The 27,137-nt window shown below is 35.6% G+C and overlaps 2 protein-coding genes across 3 annotated transcripts; both read right to left on the reverse strand.

The window, feature by feature from the left end:
* Positions 1 to 356: 356 nt before the first annotated feature.
* Positions 357 to 4,837, reverse strand: LOC115995233 (protein RMD5 homolog). The gene is made up of 2 exons (XM_031119717.1): positions 4,674 to 4,837; positions 357 to 1,773 (listed from the first exon to the last, which is right to left on the reverse strand). The coding sequence occupies exon 2, from the start codon at positions 1,733 to 1,735 to the stop codon at positions 575 to 577; it is 1,161 nt and encodes a 386-aa protein (XP_030975577.1). The 5' UTR covers positions 1,736 to 1,773; positions 4,674 to 4,837; the 3' UTR covers positions 357 to 574.
* A 3,292-nt stretch (positions 4,838 to 8,129) lies between these two features.
* On the reverse strand, positions 8,130 to 25,205 carry LOC115950758 (tRNA-dihydrouridine(20) synthase [NAD(P)+]-like). Of its 2 annotated transcripts, XM_031067996.1 has the most exons (10): positions 25,076 to 25,205; positions 24,832 to 24,937; positions 23,194 to 23,332; positions 22,748 to 22,856; positions 22,497 to 22,633; positions 15,543 to 15,679; positions 13,900 to 14,006; positions 12,678 to 12,805; positions 10,777 to 10,909; positions 8,130 to 8,497 (listed from the first exon to the last, which is right to left on the reverse strand). In XM_031067996.1, exons 1-9 carry the CDS (start codon positions 25,118 to 25,120, stop codon positions 10,843 to 10,845), a joined length of 975 nt encoding a protein of 324 aa, XP_030923856.1. In that variant the 5' UTR covers positions 25,121 to 25,205; the 3' UTR covers positions 8,130 to 8,497; positions 10,777 to 10,842. The 2 variants fall into 2 exon arrangements, with proteins under 2 accessions (XP_030923856.1, XP_030923857.1); XM_031067997.1 differs by lacking the exon at positions 10,777 to 10,909.
* Between the last annotated feature and the right edge of the window lie 1,932 nt (positions 25,206 to 27,137).

Here is a 27,137-nt window from a genome sequence, read left to right on the forward strand (position 1 = left end):
CTTAATAAATATTTGCAGTTCATACCAAAAAAATAAAAAATAAAAAATGAAAAGAGAAAAGAAAATAAGGCTATGTAGTGGGCCACTACCTGGACTTTTTCCTTATCCCCCAAGCAAACTTGAGGCAGTAGGGCTTTACATCCACCAAGTGGACCTCGACTTTTTCTTAAATTGGGTAAATTGAACCATAAAAATTCAAGACCCAACCCATTTGATTGAAATAAGGACCACGACAACATAGGTTGCCATCCCCATGAGCGTTAGAGATGACATCTCTCAGGAAGCTAGGGGTTACTGGGCTTTATATACCAACATGTCCCCTTCATAGTGTATCCTTAGCTTGTCTTCTACAACAATTTTCAGGAACTGACGTAACTTTTCATTAGCAACAGAGAAAGAATGTCTATTTACAACAAATGCATCAAAGGACAGTACATCACAACGGACCTGTCAGCTTTGGCCACCATCCCCACACACCCCAACTACACAACACAGCTAGTTTCTACACAACTTGATTCAGTTCATCACAGTGGAAGAAGAAGAAGAAGAGTAAAATACAACCCCCGAACATATATCAGAAATGGAGTTGTTTACATTGTCCTGCTTCAATATCACTAGGACAGTAAGGGCACTTGAAAGATTTTGTGTGGTTCTTGGACATCTTCATTATAGACTGCTTGCACAGCACGTGGCCACAGGACAACAACATGGGTGGGTTATCCTCTGTTGATTGCTCCTTGGACACCGGACACACAAAGATGGAATGGAACTGAAATTCCTTGTCCAACTCCACTGGCACAGGCAACTGCTTCATAGACAGCCATTCAAGCTTCTTCCCTGCCATCACATTCATAAACTTCAAAAGCGATGGCAACCCCTGGACCCCTGCTGCTACAGTCACACTCAATGGGCTCTCATAGGAGTGCCCCAAAAGATTGCAGAACTGCCTGGTTAGCTCCTCAGCTAGTTTATCCCAATTAGTGGGTGATAGTAATGCAGAATATGGGGCACGATCAAGTTTTCCAGCCCAGAGAAGACAGCCCATGAGCTTCTGGAGTTCAGCCATGTGGTTGGAAGAAAAAGGAGTTAGGTGACTTCTGGCATACTTGAGAGCTTCATCTGTGTTTCCCTTCTGGAGTATTTCTAAAAACTGCATGCTGTGAAGTCGCAGAACAAGGTCAGATCCATTTTGTTTAAGTTTTTCAGAGTTATTGGCTGCCCAATTCAGTGCTGGCCCTAAGTCCCGACTCTTTATAGCTTCAAGTATCTTATTCATTTCCAAAAATGGGGATTTCATTGCAGCAGCAGATTCCGGTTCCTCGGCCTCGCTTATGAAGCAGTCACCCAGGTCAAACAGGCCCTGACGGTAGAAATGGCCGGCAATTATCTGGTTCACTGTGTGCACATCAAAGTCAACATTTCGATAAGCCTTAGATATATCTGAATTGAAGGATTTCTCAAGAAGCTTGGAGTACTTGCTCAGTGCTATGTTCAGCTCCTTTTGTGTGCCTTCCTGCTGACTGAGTGGAGCAATATCTTTTAGTGTGGTTCGAATATCAGAAAGGACAGTTTTATAATCAAGTTCAGACTCAGGATCATGGGCTGACAGTATTTTCTCTAATGCCTTTTCAATTTCTTGGATAATCTGGTCAATTACTTCTTGAGTTTTTGAACAGGACAGCTTTTGTTTCTTCGCCACACGATCAAAAGCATCTTTAATGGTATTGAGCTCCATTGTCAATCACCGTATGACAAATTTGTGCCACGAAACACCTGGAAAAGAGTGACAAGGTCTCATATTTTTATAATTTGATTGCAAAGATCATGTAACATCAGAAAATGTTACTTATCATGTTACATTCATATAGAAGAAACATAGGAATAATAGCTATCTAGTTAGGGAAAAGGGTTCATACCATACTATAACAGCAAATGTATTACCTCTATAATTTTATTTATTTATTTATTATTATTATTATGATATTCCAAGGAATCAATACTTATTAGAGAATAGAGAGGCCCCGCCACATATATCAAAATGCTAACAAATAGCATCTTTGGTGGTTACTTTGGAGATCCTAAAAACAAGAAGGATTCCCAGTAAATTTAAGGTGTTTAATGAGTCTAGAATGTTGATGGGGGAAAAATTGAATGTACAGATCAGGATCTACTTCACATAGTAACTAAATGAGGACAACTAGCAAGCTCATAAAAGTAATTCCAGCAAAATTATGCCTGTTTGAGGGCCCATAATTTATTAAACCCCAACCAATTGACTGTTTATAAGCTCAGCATCAATATGTGAGAATTAATTACCAATTAAAGCATGGCTCAAGCAAATTTCAGAAGATGGAGGTAACTGCTAGAGATGCAAGGACATTACCACCACAACAGAGATGAATAATGATATTCTCAATTTAATTGGAGACATTGACTATCATTTCCCCTCTCAAATGATAGTCACCATCTCCAATTAATGTCCTAGTGAAAATTAATTGGAAATAGTGACTATTATAACCCCCCTCCAATAAAATATATCATGTAAATCATATTGTAGAGGAAAAGATCCATCCCCCAGAACAAAACCCACTACAAAAGTGGTCATGAATGACGAAAAATTTGAAACGGCAATCATTTCATGAAAAAATAAAACAAGCCGACATGCAACAACAAGATTCAATATGGATGCCACAGTAAGCAAACATAATCATTCCAAATGCTATTTATGACAATGGGGCTTCTAATACTTACCCTTAGACATTAATAATTAGCAGGCAGTATGGCACCCTTCCGTACTGATTGTATACTTTAGGTCAAGACAAAGGTATATTACCTGATAGCTTATTTAAAAAAATAATAATAATAATGATGATGATGATGATAACATAAAATATGATTAAATGGTTCATTTTCATTTGCAAGGATCTCCTCTCAGTACTGTTCTACCAAGTTCTACTGCCATATATAATTAAAAAAATACATCACAAATACATCGTATGACTTCATCCAACCAAACTACTATTTAAATTAACTGAAGCCTCATACAAAATGGGCCAGTAATTCGAAACTTGTTCTTGTAAAATACATATTAATTGCAATGCTCAATGACAATCAAAGTATGAATACTTTGATGTCCCCTAAGACTTTTCATTCCTCTTCCAAAAAACTTATTCAGTTCCTGATTACAACCTTATGCCCTTGCCCAGACCAAAGGGCACACAAGCAGCAAGGTACCTCAATATATTCATCCATGACTCAGATGCAAAGAATTACTGACTTCAGTGACTATAATTTAGAACTAAAATGATTCCACTCAACACTAAAGAAAAATAAATGCTGATGTAACTGCCTAGTACTAGAATAACCACATCTTAGAGTAGCAAATCATTTTGTTCAGTAAAGAAATGCTAGTCCACAACATTTTCACAACAAAATATAGGTGGTAGGTTGTTATTGGCAGTTATAGCCTGTAGGTGGGCAAAAAAGTAATTTAAGTTGTGAATTGAAATTAGAACCAATAACAACTTACCACCTATGATTTGTTGTGAAAATATTGTAAAATTGTTGTAGACGTAGCACTTCTCTTGTTTAGTAATATTATTCTGACAAGAATGACCCATCATAAAGGTTCTCGGCACAAATATAGAACTTTACATAAAAATTAATTGGAAACCACAGAAACCTAAAGCATCTAAACCATCATCACTAAAAACACCCAACTTCAAATAATTTTTATTTTATTTTTAAAATTCTTTTTAATTTCCCTTTTGTTTGCTTTCCACATAGTCGCATACAAAAAGACAGAATCTGGGAAAAAGCTCCCACAAGCAAATACACACAATACATAATAGAATTGCAAGAGCAGAACAGGAGTTCAAATAAAAACTAAGTCTCATCGATTAGACATTAACTAACAACTAAAAAAGAAAGAAAAAAGGGGGAAAAAAAACACTAAATTTATATTGGGAATTCAAAGATACTGAAAATTACCCAAATGTTAAAAAAAAAATCATCCTAATATCAACTAGATCAATGAAAATTACTATTAATAGCTACTTTCCTTCAACTAAACCATGGACATATCAACCACTTTAACTACTTTCACAGGTTGCATCAATTAAAAATCTTAAATTTTGGTGTCTAATTAGTGCAGAATCAAAAAATATATATATATAAAAATAAGCATTCAACAGCTAACAGATTCATGGTCAAAATACACAGATAAAATTAGCAAAAAAAATATTCAAAGACTCACTCAAATTTTGGATTTGGAATATTAAAAATAAAATTTCCTAAGCTGACAAAAAATAGTTGTGAGAATTGCCTTGCACTGAATCGTGTCTTAAAAAATTATATTTTTATGACACCGAAATAATAACAGAAGGAGTTAACCAAATATGCATCAAATATTTACTGTTAGCTATTTAAATAAAATAAAATAAAAACTGATTGGAATAACAGATCAGTAATACTAGCATTAAAGGTTCAAAGATCTAAAAAAAAAAAAAAACAAAGGCGAAATAAAGAAAAGGAAAAAATTGAAAGAAAGCGAAGAAGCATGGAAATGTGAGATTTGAGGAGAATGCAAAGTGAAATTTCCAAATTTGATTAAACTGTGTTTGTAATATGCAACAAATCCAATACAAGATTCAGAGAGAGAGAGAGAGAGTTACCAGAAATAGAGAGAGAGAGAGAATCGAAGAAGCGCGGTAGAGAAAAATGAATAGGCTATAAGCACAAGTTAATTGAAGCGTGTAAAAGCGGAATGAGAGAAGGAGAGAAAAGAGAAGAAGCCTCGGTGGGAAGTAAACGCACGCCTCTCTCAATATCAAAACAATACTTATGTCTTGTGACTTGTGAGTCGTGACAGATACAAACAGAGAGAGAGAGATATTTTTGTATTTACTAAATGACCCTAAATCTACTCTTTTCATAATGTTGTTGTCTTTTTTCTTCCTTAGAGACTAATAATTTTTATTTTGACTATTTACGTTTAAATTTTTTCATGATTAATATTGTTTTCATGTTAGTAATGCAATTCATTTTTGTAATGTAATCTTCCATAATATGTTTTTTTGGTGCATAATATTGAAAATTCTTGCTATCCAGATCATTTTAAAGATAAATTTCTCAAAATAGTTAAAAGTTAAAACGGTCAATTTACTAAATAAAAAATGAATGACATGAAAACAAAATCAAATATAAAATAGTTCCAAATTTTAAAGGGAAATGCTAACGGATGTTCTTAGAGTAATGGTTAACAATCCATTTAAAGAAAGTTTTAACAGTTTTTTTCATTTTTCATAAAAATTGTATAAAAACTTTCCTAAAATGAATTGTTAACTATTACCTTAAGAGCACTCGTTAGCATAACCCAATTTTAAATACCAAAATGTATTTTAGTAGTCTACTGTATATAGTATATACACATAGGGTAAAGCTGTATAGCTAGCTGTAGCTGTAGATTCATTGGTCAGTGATGAATTTGGACAGTTGAACTGTAGATGGGCTGGGCCCATCACCTGTTGATCTGATAATTGATTGAGAATGAAGATGAACTCAAGCAAATGCTCCTGTAGAGTGAGTGTGTAGACGCCATGCATGGCTCAGAGATTTTGCAACATGAACAAGTCCACTCTGTTTAGTTGCTACTTTTATGGTTTTATCTGGCTAGGTTATATTATACTTTATATGCCAATTTTGGTGCCAATTGCATAGAATGTATCATTGTATCTTGTCTTTTTAGCTTCTTCATTGGTCTAAATGTGTGGAGACTGTAGAGAAGAGAACAGGGTGTGAGCACTGTGAGGGACTGTTTATGAAAACTCGATAAGGAAAATTTCTTGTTGAACTAGCGGCTTTTTGAGATTAGATATATGTCGTAATCTGCTTCTCAATCTAGTATTTCTTTTCTTTTATTATTATTCTTTATACCATATAGGTGCATTATTGGAAAGCGAAACTCCCTTGATGTGATCCAAATTCCAATAACCTCATTAGAGAATAAAGACCCAGTTAAATTTTTCTCATTAGTGTTCTTATTTTTACAAATAAACACAAGTTTTGGTTATTTTAATGTGAGTAATGAGTAACTACTACAACCCACAATTTCTTGCCCCCTATTTTCTCTCGCCACTATTCGTTCCTGTCTCCCACGCAGTGTCTCTAGCTTCTCTTTCTTTTCCATTTTACTCGCCTTACATAAACTCTGTCCTAGTGATAATCCAAATATACTTCACTTTTGTCTAATTGTAGTTATGAATCACGAAATTCTTAAATGCTTGTGAATTGACTGGGTTATTATAAGGAAGAATATTCACATGGGTCTCACTCCACTGTATAAGCCCATGTTAACGAAAAGGTGACATGAGAAAAGAGAGATGACCTAAAGTACATTTCAATGCAACTTTTGACTACTTATTTGCTTATAGCTCTAAAAACAGAAAGTTTATTCCTTATTGCCAAAAGGTTTTGTAGTGACCCAAAAGTGGGGTCTTACATTCCATGGAATCCCACATCGCCTAGGGAAGCACATGAGAATGTGTTTATAAGGAATGATTTCCCTTTAATGTGTAGAGGCCTTTTCCCCAGCGCAACCTGGGGAAGAACAAAACCATGAGGGGTATGGGCCCCAAAGTGGACAATATCTACACAGTTGGAGTGAGGTCGTTACAGATGGTATCAGAGCCATGCCCTAGCCGGAAGTGTGGGCCCCACACGCGAGGACGCGTGTGCCCGTAAGGGAGGTGGATTGTAGTGACCCAAAAGTGGGGTCTTACATTCCATGGAATCCCACATCGCCTAGGGAAGCACATGAGAATGTGTTTATAAGGAATGATTTCCCTTTAATGTGTAGAGGCCTTTTCCCCAGCGCAACCTGGGGAAGAACAAAACCATGCGGGGTATGGGCCCCAAAGTGGACAATATCTACACAGTTGGAGTAGGGTCGTTACAGGTTTGTTAAAGTATAATTATACCTAGGAAACAAAAAACAAAAACAAAGAGAGCGGGAGAGAGAGAGAGAGAGATATGTTAAAAAATGGTCAATAAACAACTGAGCCAAAAGATTATTAAAAAAATAACTCTTGGTTTTGTAGAGGTTTTTAATTTTGGAACATCATTATGTTAAATGAGTGTGTCACTTTCAGCTGCACTAGTTAGGCTGACCGGCCAGCCCAAGGTACATAAATAATACCACAGTTACAGGGCCAAAATGGCCCATTAGCATTAATTTTTGAAATATTTAGCAACAGAGCACTGTTTCGGAAATAATTAGGGAAATACCACTTTTTCGGGCCCTATAGCGGCGTTTTCCTGCAAAAATTTTTTATAAGTCCCATAACAGGTTCAAGGGGCCCTATAGTGGCGTTTTTAAGCCCTATAGTGACGTTTTTGGGTCCTATAGCGGCGTTTTCCTGCAAAATTTTTTTATAAATCCCCATAACAGGTTGAAGGGGCCCTATAGTGGCGTTTTTTAAGCCCTATAGTGACGTTTTCGGGCCCTATAGCGGCGTTTTCGGAAAAAGTGATACTTCCCTAATTATTTCCGAAACAGTGCTCTGTTGCTAAATAAAAAATTAATGCTAATGGGCCATTTTGGCCACAGTTACAGCCTAGTTTGGATTCCTCAACAGTGTGTTCATCCAAAAAAAAAAAAAGAGATTCGCCAACAGTGAGCTGCAAAGATTCAATCGGGAACACTGTAACAGACGTAAACTACCTGTAGTAGCAAGACCTGTACTATGCCTTTTAAGCATAAATTGGAGGAAGTAAAAATCTTTGGGAAAATGACAAGCCCCTTGAATCCTCGATATAAGGAATTGGAAGCCTTGGAAAAGACAAGTCATTTACTCTGGATATATAAATTACTTCTTTTTTTGGCTAACAGAGAAGTTCCATTTAAAAGCAACCCAAACTCCTCAAGGTTTGGCACAACCTTGAAGGAAAACACCAAGTAGAAACAGAAACAAAAACAGTTACAAAACAAGGACCATTTTACCAATGTCATGAGCAGCCTCATTCCAGAAATAACAGCACACGGCTTCCGAATGGCCTCAAGGAGATGGCAATTTCATGATTCAATGCTTTAACTTGCTATTGTTATCATTCATTTCTGATGGATTCTCCGGTAGTTATTAAAAAATTATGATTTTCCTTTCCTTGAACATAAAAGTATATCTCAATCTCCTACATCATAGGTCAACAAGGAAAATTGATGCTACACCTACACACGCACTCAATTACTTCCAACTTAATCATACAACCCCTCCAAATGTTGAAAACCCTCAATATAAGGAATTAAAATTTAAGCAGAATTTTATAAACACAGCAATTTTGAAGAGCACAAAATTAGTTCTACAACTCGTCAACAACCCCATGTTGGTTCAGCTTTATAGGCCCCTGGACTTGGGACAAGAACACCATAGCTTTGGCTAACCCAACCTACAGGGCATCTCTGCTTCCGAAGTCTCTAAAACAAAGAATACTGCACAATTATCTGCACAAGACACATTTTGTGCATCTTCAAAATAAAAACAGGTACCCAAGGAAGGAATTATAGCAAGATATTATGGACTTCTAGCATACACGACATAAATAACATTAGAGGTACTGTACGAAAATCCCAAACAATGAAAGTAGAAGGAATAAGTAAATGATACAATTTCAAATGTATGCAGAAAACAGACTTATTCATGAAAACAGATTTCAAACTAAAGAGGAAAAAAAATTATCCAACCTGATCCTATGCAACTATTATATGGGTTTTTTTTTTTTAATTATTTTTTTTATGGGGTTAAGCCCATTAATTTACTCTAGAAAATATTTCCTTCCAAGAAGAGAACCAAATTTCCATTAATGAGATTGTGACCAGATAAGTTTTTACCTTTTTGATAAAATAAAGGCGAAAAACACATTTTGGTCCCTACATTTTCAGTCGATTTCCGTTTTAGTCCCTAAGTTTTTTTTTTACCGTTTTTAGTCCCTCTCCTGAAAAACGCTTCCATTTTAATCCCTGCCGTTACATCAGAAACGGATATTGCAGACGTGGCAAACGGCAAAGTTAAATAATAATAAACTAATGTCCACGTGGCCTAAATTAATAATAAAAAATATTTTTTAATGCCACGTCAACATCTAAATTAAAAAAATTAATTTATTAATTTTAACTAAATAAAAAAATTAATTTATTAATTCTAACTAAATAAAAAAATTAAAAACTCTCATAAAAAAAAAAATCAAAAACAAATTTAAAACTAAACCCAGCAAGAACAACAAAACCCAGAAAGAACTAAACCCAGCAAGAACAACAAATTTAAAACCCAGCAAAAACAAGATCAACAAAACACAAACACGGCAAATTTAAAACTCAAAAAATTAAATTCAAACCCACGTTGTTTTTGTTTTTTATTATTATTATTTTTTTTTAATATTCAAAAGCAAATCAATCCTTTCTCATATGATATCTCTTCTTTTCTCGGAGAAAAGAAAATCAGAAAACAAAGAGAAACAAAAAGAAAAAGGCCAAATATTTTTTTTTTTTGAAAGGAAAGAATTGAAAATGGCAGACCAACTCACCGACGACCAGATCTCTGAGTTCAAGGAAGCTTTCAGCTTGTTCGACAAGGATGGCGACGGTTCGATTCTCTCTCTCTCTCTCTCTCTCTCTCTCTCACCGACGACCAGATCTCTGAGTTCAAGGAAGCTTTCAGCTTGTTCGACAAGGATGGCGATGGTCCGATCTCTCTCTCTCTCTCTCTCTCACCGACGACCAGATCTCTGAGTTCAAGGAAGCTTTCAGCTTGTTCGACAAGGATGGCGACGTCTCTCTCTCTCTCTCTCTCTCTCTCTCTCTCTCTCTCTCTCTCTCTCTCTCTCTCTCTCTCTCTCTCTCTCTGTGATTATTATTAATTATCAGATCTACTTCTTTGATAGATCAACGTATTTTTCCGCCTTCCATGTTTTTTTCAATAATATATGCATTGTTGATTTAGATCATCATTTCTGGGTTACTAGACAATTTAATTATTATTTCCCCTTTTTATTTGATTTGGACCGTATTTGTGGTTTCACCGTTCCCTTGCTTGCAAAGAATAAGAGAAAGGATTGATTTGCAAAGAAGAAGAGAAAGGATTGATTTGCTTTTGAATATTAAAAAAAAATAATAATAATAATAAAAAACAAAAACAACGTGGGTTTGAATTTAATTTTTTGAGTTTTAAATTTGCCGTGTTTGTGTTTTGTTGATTTTTTTTTTGCTGGGTTTAGTTCTTTCTGGGTTTTGTTGTTCTTGCTGGGTTTAGTTTTAAATTTGTTTTTGATTTTTTTTTTTTATGAGAGTTTTTAATTTTTTTATTTAGTTAGAATTAATAAATTAATTTTTTTATTTAGTTAAAATTAATAAATTAATTTTTTTAATTTAGATGCTGACGTGGCATTAAAAAATATTCTTTATTATTAATTTAGGCCACGTGGACATTAGTTTATTATTATTTAACTTTGCCGTTTGCCACGTTTGCAATATCCGTTTCTGATGTAACGGCAGGGACTAAAATGGAAGCGTTTTTCAGGAGAGGGACTAAAAGCGGTAAAAAAAAAACTTAAGGACTAAAACGGAAATCGACTGAAAATGTAGGGACCAAAATGTGTTTTTCGCCTAAAATAAACTAGTAGAAAAATGCCTGTGCAACTTCAGTGGCTATGATATTACTAATGTAGGTAAGGATATATGGAAATAACTGTGTGGCAAATAAAAATAAAAAGGCAGGAAAAACTCACAAACTAGTCTCTGTTTGGTTGACAAACAAACTCTTGAAACACTTGAACAAAACTATAAAGATTCATCTACTCCCATGCCAATAACCTTTTTTCATGGACAAACTTATAGTACTTTTCCTCCCCATAAAGTTGCCTGAAAGGTAAGAGAAAACAACATCAGCTCTCAAAAGGAATAACTAAATAACCACAATGAGCAAGATTAATGAAGTTTTTAGTTTCTGGAAGCTTCAAAATCTAAAAATAATTTTTAGATGATAAAATGAAAGAATTAGATTTCTTAGGATCTTTTTTCTTTTTCCTCATATGGCTTGGGCTTTTTAAAATATCTGAATTTGTTGTTTTCATTATATCAAGAACATGTTATTTATCTCCAGAATCATAGATATTTAAAAGCATTAAATGAGGGGGAAAACCCTTGCTCCCAACATAGAATAATCATAACATTAAATATTTATTCACACCCATTATTCATACTTTATTTGATCTTCATTGTTAATGGTCTTTTGTGTTGCGTTGCTCCTGTAAAATGCATGTCTTAGAGCATTCACATCAGCTCTTGCATAACTGTGTATAAATGTGTAAAATACACATTTTGACCGTTTTTACATATTTTAAAGCAAAAAACACACTACATCAGTCCAGCTAAAATCATGCATAATCGTCTAAAATTTTCCACGAGCTACAGTACCCGTGTAAATTTACACGGGCACTATAGCTCGTGTATTTAGTTTTTTATTAATTTCCGTTCGCACCAATTTTTCTCTCTCTTATCCGTGCACAACGACCTCAATGGAAAAACAAACAAACCCAAACGGAAAAACAAACAAACTCAAACGAAAAAAAAAAAAAAAAAAAAAAAAAAAAACAGAGACAGATCGGTGCTAAAAAAAAAAACCCAAACGGAAAAACAAACAAATCCAAACGGAAAAACAAAAAAGAAACAGATTGTTGCTTAAACCAACACAGAGATATACTTGCTAAAAAAAAAATCCAAACAGAAAAACAAACAAACCCAAACGGAAAAACAAAAAAGAGACAGATCGGTGCTTAGCGGAACGATCGGAGCTCGTGGGTCTCGCTTGGTCGGAGCTGTGATGATGATCGGAGCTGTGGATCGGAGCGGTGATGATGATTGGAGCTGTGGATCGGTGATCGGAGCTGTGATGATGATCGGAGTTGTGGATCGGTGATCGGAGCTGTGGATCGGTGATCGGAGCTGTGGATCGGAGCTGTGATGATGATCGGAGCTGTGGATCAATGATCGGAGCTTTGATGATGTGCATTGGTTTGTGACCGAGAGGGAGAGAGATGAGACAGAGAGAGACCGAGAGGGAGATAGAAGAGAGAGAGAAATCAGAAAATATGAGGGAGAGGGAGAGAGTGCGCGTATAGAGAGAGAGAGGTCTTTCTGTTTTTTTGGCTGAATAGAGAGAGAGGTCTGGAAAAATGAATAAAGAGAGAGAGTGAGAGCGCGTATAGAGGGATAGGCAGTTGAGCGAAATAATAAAAAAATGAGAAAGGTGATTATTTTATTAAAATATCTTGTAAAATAGAAGAACTGATGTGGGTGTTTTATATAGGTGGTAGTGTAAAATAGAAAAAGTAGGTTTTTTCGTGTAAAATAGACGGAAAATTTACACGAACTGATGTGAATGCTCTTACAGCTAAAAGGTTGGTATCTAAAAGACCATCAAAGTCAGAAACTAAAAATTAAGCCGAAATCAAAATGGTGAATAAAACAACCATACCCAACATAAAGTAAGGGTGCTCAATGGATTTCCTGAATTCCAGTGATTAGCATAAACCTTAGGATAATTCCAAAGTAAAAAAATATGGATCATGGAATAAGCAAGTATAAATAGAAGCACTTTTGGTTGGGTGCCTAACTAATTTGAACTTACGCTAAATCTGCCAAGGATTCTGATTTGATCACGGCCTTCCCTTCTGGGAGTTCAAGGGATGAATAATGCATAATCATCTCCTTCAATGTGTGCTTTGTGATTTTAATGTCATTGTCCCACAAGATGCTCTGAAGTCACAAGTGCAAACAAGTTAGCTCAGCTAAACTTCAACCTAACCTACTAGAGTACAAATCTAGCCTGATGGTTAATGCTACATCCATAAATATAGAATTAAATTAATAAATAGTGATGCATGCACCAGTTTGACTGACTGAATCCATTGGCATGATAATTGTTGCCAATTTAATGTTGTGCTATTCTGCAATTTTCATTTCATTTCATTCTACTTTATTTTAAGAATTTTATGGGATTTGATTGTTATTTATTCATTAGCTGATTCTCCTTCCTTATTTGATGCAATTTGGTAGCCTATTTAAAGCCCCAGCGAAAGCATTATGGCATACATGATACATGATTGTGATGCAGCAATGGAAGCATAATTTGCTACTACTCTACAAATTCTCCTATTCATGATTTTACTTAATGGGGCCAATGTGTGAAGTCCAATTGAAGTAAAATTCATGATTTTAAGGGTCTAGTTATATGCATCTTAGGGTAAAACAGTTTTTAATATGGGTGTTTATAAGTATGGTTAATTTTGAATTTAGGAGCAAAACTGTAATTTCTGCAATCCTACGAATTAAGGGTATGTTGGTAGTTGGGTCTAAAATTTTCTATGAGCTTTTAAGAGTTTCTTTTTTTTTTTTAGTATTTGGCAAAAAGATGAAGTGGAGGCTAGTAGGGCCATATAACATGGAGGTAGCTTTGGGCAACTTCATTTGCCAGTCCTAGAACACCCCCGATGGTTGGGCCGGGGACCACACAGAAAGCCATCTGATACAAAAATGGCTTTACCTCAATGAGTAAAGGCCAAAGTAAACTTCCTTGAGGATAGCATATCTACTTAAATCTATATATATATATATCAGACAACTCTATTCATTTCAAAAAGGAAAACATCATAGACATTTCTAATTCATCATAAGTTTTTACAACTCATTTAAGATTTTTGTATGATTCAATTGTTATAACTAGTGGAGAAGGGGTGATTTGGTCCCCAGATCTCCTTATAAAGAAGACCAAGCAATGCCACTAAGCAACAAGGCTCTTGGCTTAAACTCATTTAAGAATAACTGGAAATACAATGTTTTGTCAAAATTACCTTCCTAATATATTCTCTTTTGACGTCTTCCTGAGATACTTTGCCTTTGGGAGAGAATATTGAAGCATTCCAAAGAGCTCCTCTTGCAACCATCACTGATGAGGCACCTGAAGAAAACCAGCATGACTTAGAAATTGTATGTATATTCTATCATTAATTATAATATTCATTAGCATTGGATCCTAGATATCATGAATACAAGTTTTAAAATGAAAAAGTCAGAAACATCCCTCAAATACACATCCACACTCCATATATACATGTAACAACAATTGGCCTGAAGGATTTGGATGACACCAAATGCTCTCTTTATCCCTGCTTTTCCTTCAAAGTGAGATCCCTTTGAAAGAGCACGATTCTATCACATTGCAAGAAATGATCGCCTTTTTTTTTAAAGTAATATATTTTTATTGATGACAAGATGTATCAATAAGACAGCCTGAAGAATTACAAAAAAATGTGAATTACAATCTAAAATAGACTTCAATGAAATTTACAACAAAGTATCACTAAGACTCAAAACATGAGACCATTCAAACAATGATCTTCAATCAAATCACCAAGGCTGCCACATCCTCAAATGTACAGTGATTCCTCTCTCCACAGTGTCCACAACAAGCATAAAGGGCCTAGATTCCAAACAAAAGAAGAGAGAGTGCCCAACCAATACCTCCAACCAAGATACAAGTAGCATATCATGAAATTTAATAATGTATTTACCACATAGCAGACGCATTTCTCTAAAGTAATTTCTTGCAGTACTCTGTTTACAGACCTACTCTAGCTAGAACTCTTCCATTATGCAAGTATCTTCCTTGTGACTGTGACTTTGTACACTTTATTCATACAGTCACAAATATCTCATGATCATAGAATAAGCAGACTTCACAAAAGGCTACACACCAAATAAACCATAATTTACCCCCCCCCCCCCCAAATGCTTATTTGGTTTATTTGGTGGGGTTATGGAGTAACCATTATTGTCACATGAAATTACCTATGCTTATAACACCCCTTTCCTATTGCTTTAAGGTATTGAACTTCTTATATGGTATGCATTTGGATAGGCTTATTTCATCAGTTTATGAATGAGACAATAGGCAAACAACTGTAACTACCTAATTGTCACTATTTGTTTATTGTGTAAAAGTACAGTTGTACCTTGAAAAAGGTGATGTTTTAAAAAGCTACAAATTACCTTTTGGTATGAAAATAGCTAAATAAGTTCATCCAATGAATGCATGGACAGACTCTCTGAATCAATAGCAGAAGAATCATCCCCAAAATGAATTTGCACAGCTGAGAAAAAATTCTAGGATTGTTGGCTAAAGCAATACTGGTTCCAACTATAGAAGAAACCAAAACCTTTAATAATCTTAGATTTGGCTGACAAATCATGATCCAATATGGATAACGACACGAGTTGTTAAAAACTCTAACCAATTAGGCCCTTGGAAATGTGAGGCATATATGATAGGAGAAAAGAAAGATAGAAAGGGCTGTGCAAGTAAGAAAAAAACATCAAACAAGGATAACAGCAGCATCTCTACTCCATGCATAATGGATCAAATTATAGGGCTCACTGTGCAGTAAATAATTTTTGAGGAACATCATTTACAATCAATTAAGAAACTCGTAATGACCTGTAGCATCTTTGATGCATTGAAAATCATCATACTCGAAGATGTCACCATTTGCTATAACTGGAATGGATAAGGCTGCTACAACATCAGCAATCTCACTCCACTTAGCTGGATCCCTGGGCCTATCTGCTACTCTTCTGCAAATATATTGAACAGGAACACATGAATCCATTAATTAAATAAAAGAAAAACATTGATTTTTAACTTTGCTATAGGTCCCAAACTCATGAAAGAATACTGGTAGCATATGAATATAAACATAGTGATGCCTTCAACACATTCGAATTGATTTCTATCAGTTCTTTAGCTTGTAAACTTGCAAAGTTGCAAAGTTGCAATGCAAATTGAGTACTCATGTTACTTATACTCTAAACACTAAAATACTAGTTTGTTATCCCTATCAACACTTCTTCTTCTTCTTCTTCTTTTGGAATATTATCCCTTTTAACACTGTAGTTACAATCTTACAGTGTAATTTTGTTCTTTTTGTTTCTCGTCATGTCTCTCTCTTTAACATCTATGTCCCTCTCTTTAGCATCATTCATTAACACCCTCATGTTTCATAAAGACACTTCCTTTACAATTGCTAACACCACTTTTCCTCAACCACTCATGATTGAAGTCTTTAAATATCAAAAGCAGTTTAGAACACTCAGGAAGTCTTCTGCCAAACAAGTCCATGGTTGAAAGTTCTGCTTCCTCACCTACAATTGCATCCTACTAACACCTGTCAAAACACTTACTATTACGGTCATTAACACCAATGTCTTACTTTACAAGACTTTTCTCATAGCATTATTAGTTTCCACAACTGCTCTTGGTTCACCTCAATTTCGTGATTCTCTAATTCTTGCACTTTTAAGCCCTCAGTTAAAACCCATTTCCAATCTAGATGGACCTAATTCATGATTGGAACATATTCCCTGTACTGTACTTCAATTTCAGCACCTATAAAAGAATGCATAGATGGTTCAGTTCTTTTCCTCCTCTTCTTTTTATGAGTGATAATAATTTTATCACTGTTTCCTTCTTATTTAGACTAGAAATTTTATTTTTCTTCTAACTTTTGCTATTAAGGAGGTAGTACTATTTTATATCCTACGGGATTGGAGAGATGCAAAATTTATTTATTTGAATTGGAAATAGACTGCAACTGTAACAGTAAATCAAGCTAATCTCAAATCTCATAATACCAAAGAGCTAACAGAAAGCTTAACCAAACCACCTATTAAAAAAAAAAAAAAAAAAACAGAATGATTAACCAAACTAATCTTGGACAATGTACTTATCCAAAAAAAAAAAAAAAAAAAACAAAAACAATCTTGGACAATGTGTTTGTTATGAGTAATAGCGGCAAAACAGTAATATCATGTACTATATATAAAAATAATATTTTATGTGTTAGGGTTGACTTATCAAACCCTAAAACACTTTCACAGTAAACAACATGGTATCAAAGCCACCAACCCGCCGCTGCCTTTAACCCGCCGCTGCCTTTAACCCTCCGACCACCACCCACCAATATTGTCGTCACCAACAACCATAACCTTACTCATTAGCTCCGACGACCCTAATAGAGACCTCCGACAATCTCGATTTAGTGGCTAAAGGAGTTTTTCTAGCGCCGGTGACCCCCTCTCCGGTCTCACGACACCAGATCGACATCGCCTGACCGCGAGAGAGGCAGGGTTTTACTCGCCCTCCTCCAACGACCCATCCTAGCTTACTCACCGGTCCTCGCGCCGCCACTTCTGCACCCTAGCGCCGCCACTGGAGTTTTTCAATTGAGGGTTTCAACTTTCAACCATGGTCTGATTTTTCTTCTCTTCTTCAATACATTCTCTGATTATCTGTTCAGGCAGCCTTAGGTTGATGTTTAGTGGTGGATTGGGCATTTCTTTTTGGTGTTGGTATGGATTTGTTGCTGCCTTATTTTTGGAATAGTTTGGTGTTGATTCTTTGATAGATGAGTTGCTGTTGGCGTGGCTGATTGGTTGAAGTACATTAGTTGTTGGTTGGAGTTTGTTTTTAATTCAGTTCAACATATTTCTTTAGTGTTAGTTTGTTCTTCAGATTGCTATTATGAAGTCCAAAGACAGTGCTCAGCCCCTTAATTATTTCTTATCTCCTGATATGTTATCAATTACCTTCATTCGTCTAAATGGTAGTAATTATGCTCAGTGGGCACAGGCAGTTGAAGTCTTTCTTCTTGGTAGAAAGAAGTTTGATTACGTGATTAAGGAACCTCCTGTACCTACAGACCCTAAGGCCTCGTTTGGAAGGAGAGAATGGAAAGGAATGAAAAGAATAATTTTAGAATATCCTTTCCTTCCCTTGTTTGGAAGTTTTAATGGAGGGAATGGAAAGCTCATTCCCTTATTTGGCAGTTTAAGTGGGAGGGAATGGAATGAGTGAGAGGGAACACTTATTCCTCTCTATTCCCTTAAAACCTTAAATTTTTATTCCCTTCGAAATTAGGAGGAATGGGAGGGAATGGAATTAGATTTAATAATTTTTTACTAAAACTCCCAAAATACCCCTATATATTCAACCATTTATTTTAAAATAAAGGTCTAATAGTAATATTGTCATAAAATGATTCTATTCCATTCCCTCCATGTTGCTCCCAAACAAGATTACTTACATTCCATTCATTTTCATTCCTTTCCATTCCTTTATTTTAAAACATCCAATCAAGGTTACTTAATTCCATTCCATTCTATTTTTTTTCATTCCTTTCCCTTACTTAAATATATTCCATTCCATTCCTTTTTATACTCTTATGATCATTCCATTCCATTCCCTTATGAGCTTCCAAACGAACCCTAAATTTGTTGATTGAAGAGCCGAAGATGCACAAATTAGGAGTTGTTTGTGGAATAGCATGGAGTCTAAGATCAGTTGTAGTTTGGTTTTCTTACCAACTGCTAAACTTGTTTGGGAACAAGCCAAGGAACTTTACTCTGGTGTTAACAATTTGAAGCGGATTTATGATCTTCATCAAAAATATTTCTCCTTGAGTTTGAGTGATATGTCTTTGGAAGATTATTATAACAAGTTTAAGGGTGTATGTGAAGAACTCAATATTTATCAGCCTATCTCCTCTGATGTTAAAATTATGAAGAAACGACGAGATTCTATGCATGTTGCTCGCTTCCTCTCTGGATTGCCTAATAGTTTGAATCCAGTAAAATCACAAATTTTAGTTAGTCCAGAGCTCCCTTCATTGAGTGAAGTTTTTGGTAGACTTCGACAGGCCACATTATCTGATTCAAGTATTGACCATTTCTCTTCCTCCAATACTAATGCATTACCTTCTGGCGATAAATCTGCCTTTACCACTTATATGGGGAGTAATAGAGGTGGTCGTGGAGGCCGAGGTCGTGGGGGCCGAGGCCGTGGAGGTCATGACCAAGGGGGCCGTGGTAGTGAACAAGGGGGTCGTGGTAAAGGACGTGGTCTTCGTAAGTGCACTTATTGTCATGGTGAAAATCATAAGGTAGACTTTTGTTGGGAGTTGAATGGTAAACCCTCAGCTCACCAAGGTAGTTTTCAAGTTCAAGAACCGCCTTCACAGTCACTTCTACCAACATCCAAAGTAGTCTCTATTCTTGAGGAAGAGTACAATCGCCTCTTGTCTCTACATTCCAACTTTGTTGGGTTTGATTCTACTACTACTTTGGCTCAACAAGGTACTTCCACTGCTTGTCTTGCCACTCAAGACCCCTGGGTCATTGACTCAGGTGCTACTGATCATATGACAGGTACCTCAAGTTTACTTTCTGACCTTGAGCAATCTAGTAGTCTTCCCAATGTTACATTGGCAAATGGCTCAGCCACTACAGTTTCTGGTTTGGGCACTGCCAATCTCAGTCCTAATCTTTCTCTCTCTTCTATCTTATATATTCTTGATTTTCCTTTTAACCTTTTGTCAATTAGTAAGCTTACTAAAATTTTGAATTGTGCTGCCATTTTTTTATCCACTCATTGTATCTTTCAGGATCTCAAGACAGGGAAGATTATTGGTGGAGGGCATGAAGCCGATGGACTTTATTACTTGGATCGATGTGGTTCTTCCCGTTTAGTGGCTTCTCATTTGTCTATCTCGCCTCTTTAGCATCATTGTCACCTTGGTCATCCATCTCTCAAGAATTTGAAGTCATTAGTTCCGTCGTGTCGTCTAATTGAGTCTTTACAATGTGAAGCATGTCAATTGGGTAAACACCATAGGGTGCCTTTTGCCTCTAGGTGTGAGAGTCATGTTAGTAGTTCTCACTGCTTGTCACCTAATTAATCGTATGCCTTCCACTGTTTTAGGTGGTCAGATCCCTTATACTGTGCTCTCCCCTGATGCACCTTTGTTTCATCTACCTCCTAAGATCTTTGGTTGTGTGGGCTATGTTCATATCTTAGGTCTAAGGAGTGACAAACTTGATCCTAGATCCATTAAATGTGCTTTTCTTGGGTATTCTCGTACTCAGAAAGGATACCGATGTTACTCACCTACTCTTCGGCATCGTTTCATTAGTGCTAATGTCACATTTGATGAATCTTAGTCCTATTTCTCTCCTTCGGTTGCTAGTGACACTTCTCCACCTTGTCTTCCTCTCCTACCACCTGTGTCTCCTATTGAATCTCCTCAGAAACCACTCTAGGTATATTGTCGTCGGCAAAAACCTCCAACAGAGACTTCTACCCCGCCTAGTGATCCAACTCTTGATCCTGCCTCTCTTCCAATTGCTTTGCACAAAGGTAAGTGTTCTTGTACCTCTCACCCTATCTCTTAGTTTGTCTCTTATGGTCACTTGTCTTCATCTCTTCATGCCTTTACCACATCCTTGAATTCTACTGTTGTTCCTAAGTCTGTCTAGGAGGCTATGTCCATCTCTGGTTGGAAATCTGCTATGGAGGCAGAAATGTCTGCCCTATTTGAAAATGCTACTTGGTCTTTAGTTAATCGTCCTCCAAGGAAAACTACTGTTGGTTGTCGTTGGGTGTATACTGTGAAGTATTTGCCTGATGGTTCTATTGAGCGTTTGAAGGCTCGCTTGGCTGCCAAAGGGTATACCCAAACATACAGTGTTAACTATGCTGAGACATTCTCACCTGTTGCTAAAATTTCTTCTGTCCGGATTTTGATCTCCTTGGCTGCTAATTTGGGTTGGCCATTATTTCAGTTAGATGTTAAAAATGCCTTCTTGAATGGCAATTTGAAGGAAGAGGTGTATATGGAGCAACCACCTGGGTTTGTTGCTCAGGGGGAGTCTGGAAAAGTGTGTAGGTTGCATAAGGCCATCTATGGTCTTAAGCAATCTCCTAGAGCTTGGTTTGGTAAATTCAATGAAGTAGTGTTAAAGTTTGGATTGCGACAATGCCACTTTGATCACTCTGTGTTTTCTCATACCTCTGATAGAGGAAAGATTTTGTAGATAGTATATGTTGATGATATTATAATGACTGGAGATGACAAGCAAGGTATTGATGATTTGAAAAGATACCTTCAAAACTCCTTTCGAACTAAGGATCTGGGTAAACTTCATTATTTCTTGGGTATTGAGGTATCACAATCTAAAGAAGGTATCAGTTTATCACAGAGGAAGTATGTGTTGGATATTTTGAAAGAAACTGGCTTGTTAGAATCTAAACCAGTGGAGACTCCTATGGATCCTAATGTCAAATTGTATGAAGATCAGGGGGAGCTGTTATCTAATCCTAAGCGATATTGTCGTTTGGTTGGTAAACTAAATTATCTCACAATTACTCGCCCAGATATATCATTTGCAGTTAGTGTTTTGAGCCAGTGTATGAAAGATCCTCGCCTTCCACATTGGGAGGCAGTTATTCGAATTGTGAGGTATCTCAAAGCACATCCAGGCCGTGGTCTTTTGTATAAAGCTAATGGTCACCTACAGGTAGAAGCCTACACTAATGCTGATTGGGCTGGATCACCGTCAGATAGAAAATCCACTACTGGGTATTGCACTTTTCTCGAAGGAAATCTGATTACTTGGAGAAGTAAGAAACAAACTGTTGTTGCCAGGTCTAGTGCAGAGGCTGAGAATAGAGCCATGGCACACACATCATGTGAGCTTATGTGGATTAAGAATTTACTTGAGGAATTAAGATTTGTTGTGAAGCTGCCTATGATTATGCATTGTGATTATCAAGCAGCAATTTACATTGCCTCCAATCCTGTGTTCCATGAGCGAACCAAGCATATTGAAGTAGATTGTCATATTACTCGGGAGAAAGTAGAAGATGGTGTAATTGCTACTCCATATTTTTCTACAAGAGTCCAAATTGTTGATATGTTTACTAAAGCCTTGTGTAAGACTCATTTGGGTTTATTATGTAACAAGCTAGGATTGTATGATATATACTCTCCAACTTGAGGGGGAGTGTTATGAGTAATAGGGGCAAAACAGCAATATCATGTACTTCATATAAAAATAATATTTCATGTGTTAGGGTTGACTTATCAAACCCTAAAACACTTTCACAGTAAACAACAGTGTTTATTTCCATAAAGGAGAAAGAAGGGAAGAAATGGAAGGGGACTACCCTTCCATCCATGTGTTTGGCTGTAAGGGATAATAAAATGAACCACAAAAAAACTCTTTAAATTTCATTTCTTTCCATTTTCCAATAAGGAAGCAAAAGTGGCAGAGCCAAGATAAAGTGCAATGATCAACTTTCCTCCCCTCCCCTCCACTCCCCTTCAACTAAAAAGGAACTCTTCCACCTTTTTTCCCTCACAACTTTAACCAAACATGCTTGAAGGAATAAAGATTGAAAAAGTACAGGAAGTATAACAAATGCATTTCAAAAGCTGATATTACGAAGAACAAAAACCTTCATGAAGGACCCCGCTTGGGGGGGGGGGGGGGGACAAACAACTGTTATAATGAAAGCTATAGAGGCTGGGAAAGAGAAACAGGTTAAATAAAAAATTACCTCCCATGGACAGCAAGAGCAGAAACACCAGTTTTCTCGATTCGCCTTGCTAGTTCTACCGTATCCTGAGATGATTTTAAAAGCCGAATCTTACATGTTACTGGGGTGTCCAAGTTCCTCTTTAATGTTGTCAAAATCTGGTTTTGAAAGGAGCAAGGTGAGGAGTCAAGTACAAAAGGCAAAAGTTCTTCATTGAGAGTAGGGGAAAAGGAAGAAAAAAAAAAGCATTTGAGAGGATAAGCATTGCATACATCATGGATTAGCTCTGGTTTAGTCAATAGTGCAGCACCCATACCCCCACTAATGGAAAATGACTTAGGGCAACCCATATTGATGTCTATAGCTGCTACATCTTTACACCTAAAAGAATGATTACTGTGTCAGTAATTTAATCATTGCATCAAATGAGGGAGAAACCATTTTATTTCCAAGGCAATCCATACTTAAGTTTTAGACAAACTATATTTTCCAAGCCCGTAAAAGTAGATAACCAACTAAAAGTAGACAGAGCTGCATTGTAAAACATATAGCACCTAATGCAACAAAATGTCACATAGCAGACATGTAAATCAAACTAAAAAACTTATAATTTATATCCAAATTTATAGAAACAAATCTTAAATTTAGAGTTATTACTCTTTTTAAAATCATCCTAATCTCATAATACAGAAGAAAATGAAAGCCCCAATTAACTTACACCATTTGCGCAGCAGTGAGAGCTCTCACTGCATCAGAAGTGCCTATCTGAAATACCACCCGGTTTCTTTCTTCGTTACAGGTTCTGAAAACAACATTCTCTGTTCCCTTCTCAATAAAATCGGTGGACCCAATGTGTTCTGAGCAATATTGAAAAAAGATATATGAGTTTCTTGAATTTTCCAAAAAGAAAAAACTAAACGAAGGAATTACTCAATAACTTCCTTCCACAACTTCCATCAAAAACATATACTTAAATGTCCATCAATAATGACATCATACCCCAAATCACGTTTCTTCTCTCTCTCTCTCTCTCTCTCTCTCTCTCTCTCTCTCTCTCTCTCTCTTTGATATTCTGCCACTGTTCACATGCATTAATTTTTTTGAAAGGTAAAAAATATTTTATTGAAAAGAGACTACTTCGTGAAAAAAGACATGAAGCAATCTAAAGAATTATAGATAGGAAAATATCTACATATGAATAGAGTCTATGTTCATGGATACTGTTCACATGCATTAATTGTTCATGGGTGCTGTGCACATGCAATGTGTAAGATTGTGGAGAATCTTTATTTCTGTTTCTTCTTACCTCTTTTCAATCCTAAACCAAATCTTCCTCTTCCCTACAAAACTCTTTTCATTCTTGAACTCTAAGCCTTCTTTTTAAAAGTTCTGAAATCTAGCTTCATTCTAATAAATTATTCTCTTACCTATCCCCCACCCCCCCAAAAAAAAAAAAAAGTTCTAAAACCCAGATCCACAAATCCTCCTAAACCTCTACCAACCACAAGCACATGTAGACAAATTTTTCAATTTGTCCAGCATCAAAGTGTATTTGGAATAGCAAAGGACCGAATAGAGTAGTATTTTTTTAGTGGACTAGTGTTGGGTAAAATGATTATAAACAGTCTTAGTAAAAGGAATAAGGTATTGGTTAATTAGTGTTCATATGTAAGGATAGCAGAGAAACCTGCAGATCGTCTTCTACTTTCATTGCTCAGTAACTCATGATTTGTCCTCCTTTCTTTTCTCAGTGTTTGGGGTGCATTGGGTTTTGTCATATAAGATGTTAGCAAGTGCTCTCATGTAGGAAAGGGATGTATAGAATAGAAGGCATAGTAATAGTGTTATGTGGGTAATTTGGAGCGAACAAAATAGTCACAAATTCTGATGTAGTAGAGATTTCTGTGACTGAACTCAAATCTATCATTTTAATGTTCTTTATTTGAATAGTGCAACATGATTATAGAGGTTTTTATAACTATTTAGTTGATTTTATGACCCATTACAAAGCTCTTTAATCAGAACTTCCTTTGATTAATAAAATTCCCTATTACTTAATAATTACTAAAAAAATTTATATTTTCCTTTCTATTAGTAAGCACTCAAGCAAGTTTTACTTCTGATCTTTCCAGTTTCCACATAAGATTAATTTAAGCCATTAGAAACAAGCAAATTATGATTCCATTATAATTAAAAAATTAAGAGCCTTGTAACTTAACTTTTGCTTCTCAAAAAAAAAAAAAAAATTGATTTTAATTATCACGAGAATTTCCTAGAACAAAAGCAATTAAAAATTTGATCAATGAATAGCTAAATTTGAAATCAAAACCATGAATTGTAAGAAGAATAGCGTTACCATTGACTCTTCGCTCGCATTTGACAAACTTATGGTCAATAATCTCTTCCCCGTATGTGATATCTGCACCATAATCAGCAGCTAGTAACCTTAACGGTAGCGTTCCCTAACGAGAAAAACTCCTCCTAATCAAATAAATTTTAAAAAAAAATATTGAACACAAAAAGAGCTTTCTCTCTCTCTCACTTTGAGTTTTCTCGGTAACCAAACAAAGAAAAAGAGTTTAAAGAGTTGGAGAACTTACAACGCGAACCATTGGAGCGAGGACGAGTTTGTTGTAGTAGTCCATCTTCGTCGGGCTCGGCTCGGCCGCCGGCGGCTCAGATCGGAGAACCGGGCTTGACCTTGACCGCGTTCAACTTTCAACGTTCCTCAACGAGTTTAAAGCGTGAAATAAATTTGCAAATTCATATATCAAAGATTTTTAAGGGAAACCATGGGCTGGACTTGCTTTGGGTTATTGTATCAAGTATGAAATAAATACTTCCGGCCCAGTTCATCCAATTTGTGACTTTCTAATCAAAGGGATGGGCCCATTTCTGACAAAAAAGCCCAAATCAAGCACTACGCGTTTAGTGATTTTGTCCGTAAGATATGTTATCTATTATGAACTTTGAACCATTTTAAGTGTGTGGCAACTTTTTTTTCTTTTTTTCTTTTTTCTTTAAGAATACTAAGTATTTTTAACACACAGTGAGAGGAAATAAATAAAAATTAAAAAAATTAAAAAAAAACTTGTAGTGGTGTATATCCAAAAAGGCCTAACTCTTTGATACACAGCACAAGTTTTAAATCTGTTTTACTCACACTCATTTTCCAATGTGGGATTAACCCACTATTTTTTCTTTTGAGAATACTAAATATTTTTAACACACACACGGGGAGAGAGGAGAAGGCTTTTTTTAAGAAACTTACAGTGGTGTATATCCAAAAAAGCCTAACTCTTAAATACACAACATAGGTTTTAAACCTTTTTTACTCACACTCGTTTTTCAATGTTGAATTAACCCACTATTTTTTCTTTTGAGAATACTAAGTATTTTTAACACACACACACGCGGGGAGAGGAGAGAATATTTTTTTAAATAAACTTACAATGATGTATATCCAAAAGGGTCTAACTTTTGGTTTAATATGTTAAACTCTTTGAACGGTTGTGGGTTCACATTAACTCAATTGTTAAAATCTTTTACCTACTCAATAGTTTGTAAGTGATAATAAGAGTTTCTCTTCTAAAAACTTGTTGGTATCTTGGTTTTTTAATAAAGAGCAATTATCCGAAACAAATGTCATAGCCTCATAGGTTAAAATTATATCTTTAAAAAAAAAAAAAAAAACTCTTTGAATGATTGAATTTTTATGATTTTATTTAAAATTTTGTGAACTACTATAAATTTATTTGAAAAATATCTATATACTGAGTTGATTTTGTAGTTGTTCTAAATAACTGTCATGTGAATGAAAGTTTTGGTTTATATAATTATTTAAAATTATTAGAAGTACTATTAATGATTATTTAATTATTTGTACTAGTAGGAACATCAGAACATGCCATTTTAATTCATTTTTAAGGTCACAGTCAAATAAGCTGCTTGAGGCGTGGTGCGTTGGTATGAGTTCCGAACGGGTCACACTTACGAGTTTAGGAGTCGTCTGATTCAAGTTGTGTGTTTTGCAAAAATGTTGTAGCACGACGTGGATAACCCTAATGCACCCAGTGGTTCCCCACAACATGAATTTTGCAGGGTCAAATAGGCCAGGTCAATGATCACACATGTGAGGCTTTTTTTTATCATTAAATAAAAAGTTACAATCAAACAAAAACATGAATCAATAATTCACAACTGTTTTCCAAAAAGACCTTACACACTTTCCAAGAACCATTTTCCACCAAAATAAATGGAGGATTATTTTCTCAAAAAAAAAAATGGAGGATTAAGTGTGGGTGTGGATTCGCGTTTTAAGCCCCACGTTTGTTTGTTTGTTTGTTTTTTTTTTTTTTTTTTTAAAGACCAGCGCTTGAACAGTGCACCAAGACATATGAACATAATAATAATAAAAATAAAAAAAATAAAAAATTTGAACAGTAATTTTTCACACATTTAAAAATTATTTTGCTACAATGTTTTCAGTTTTCAATTTTCAGCAAAATAAGTTGTATCCAAACAGATTCTAAGTGTTTGTTTAGCTAACTTATTTTTTGCCAACTTATTTTACTATTCAGCTTATTTTTACTACTATTCATGAGTCCAATTGCATTTTTTGGTACTATTTATGAGTCTCACTGTACTATTCCAACTAACATT

The sequence above is a fragment of the Quercus lobata genome, chromosome 6, assembly GCF_001633185.2.
Source record: "Quercus lobata isolate SW786 chromosome 6, ValleyOak3.0 Primary Assembly, whole genome shotgun sequence".
Classification (NCBI taxonomy): domain Eukaryota; kingdom Viridiplantae; phylum Streptophyta; class Magnoliopsida; order Fagales; family Fagaceae; genus Quercus; species Quercus lobata.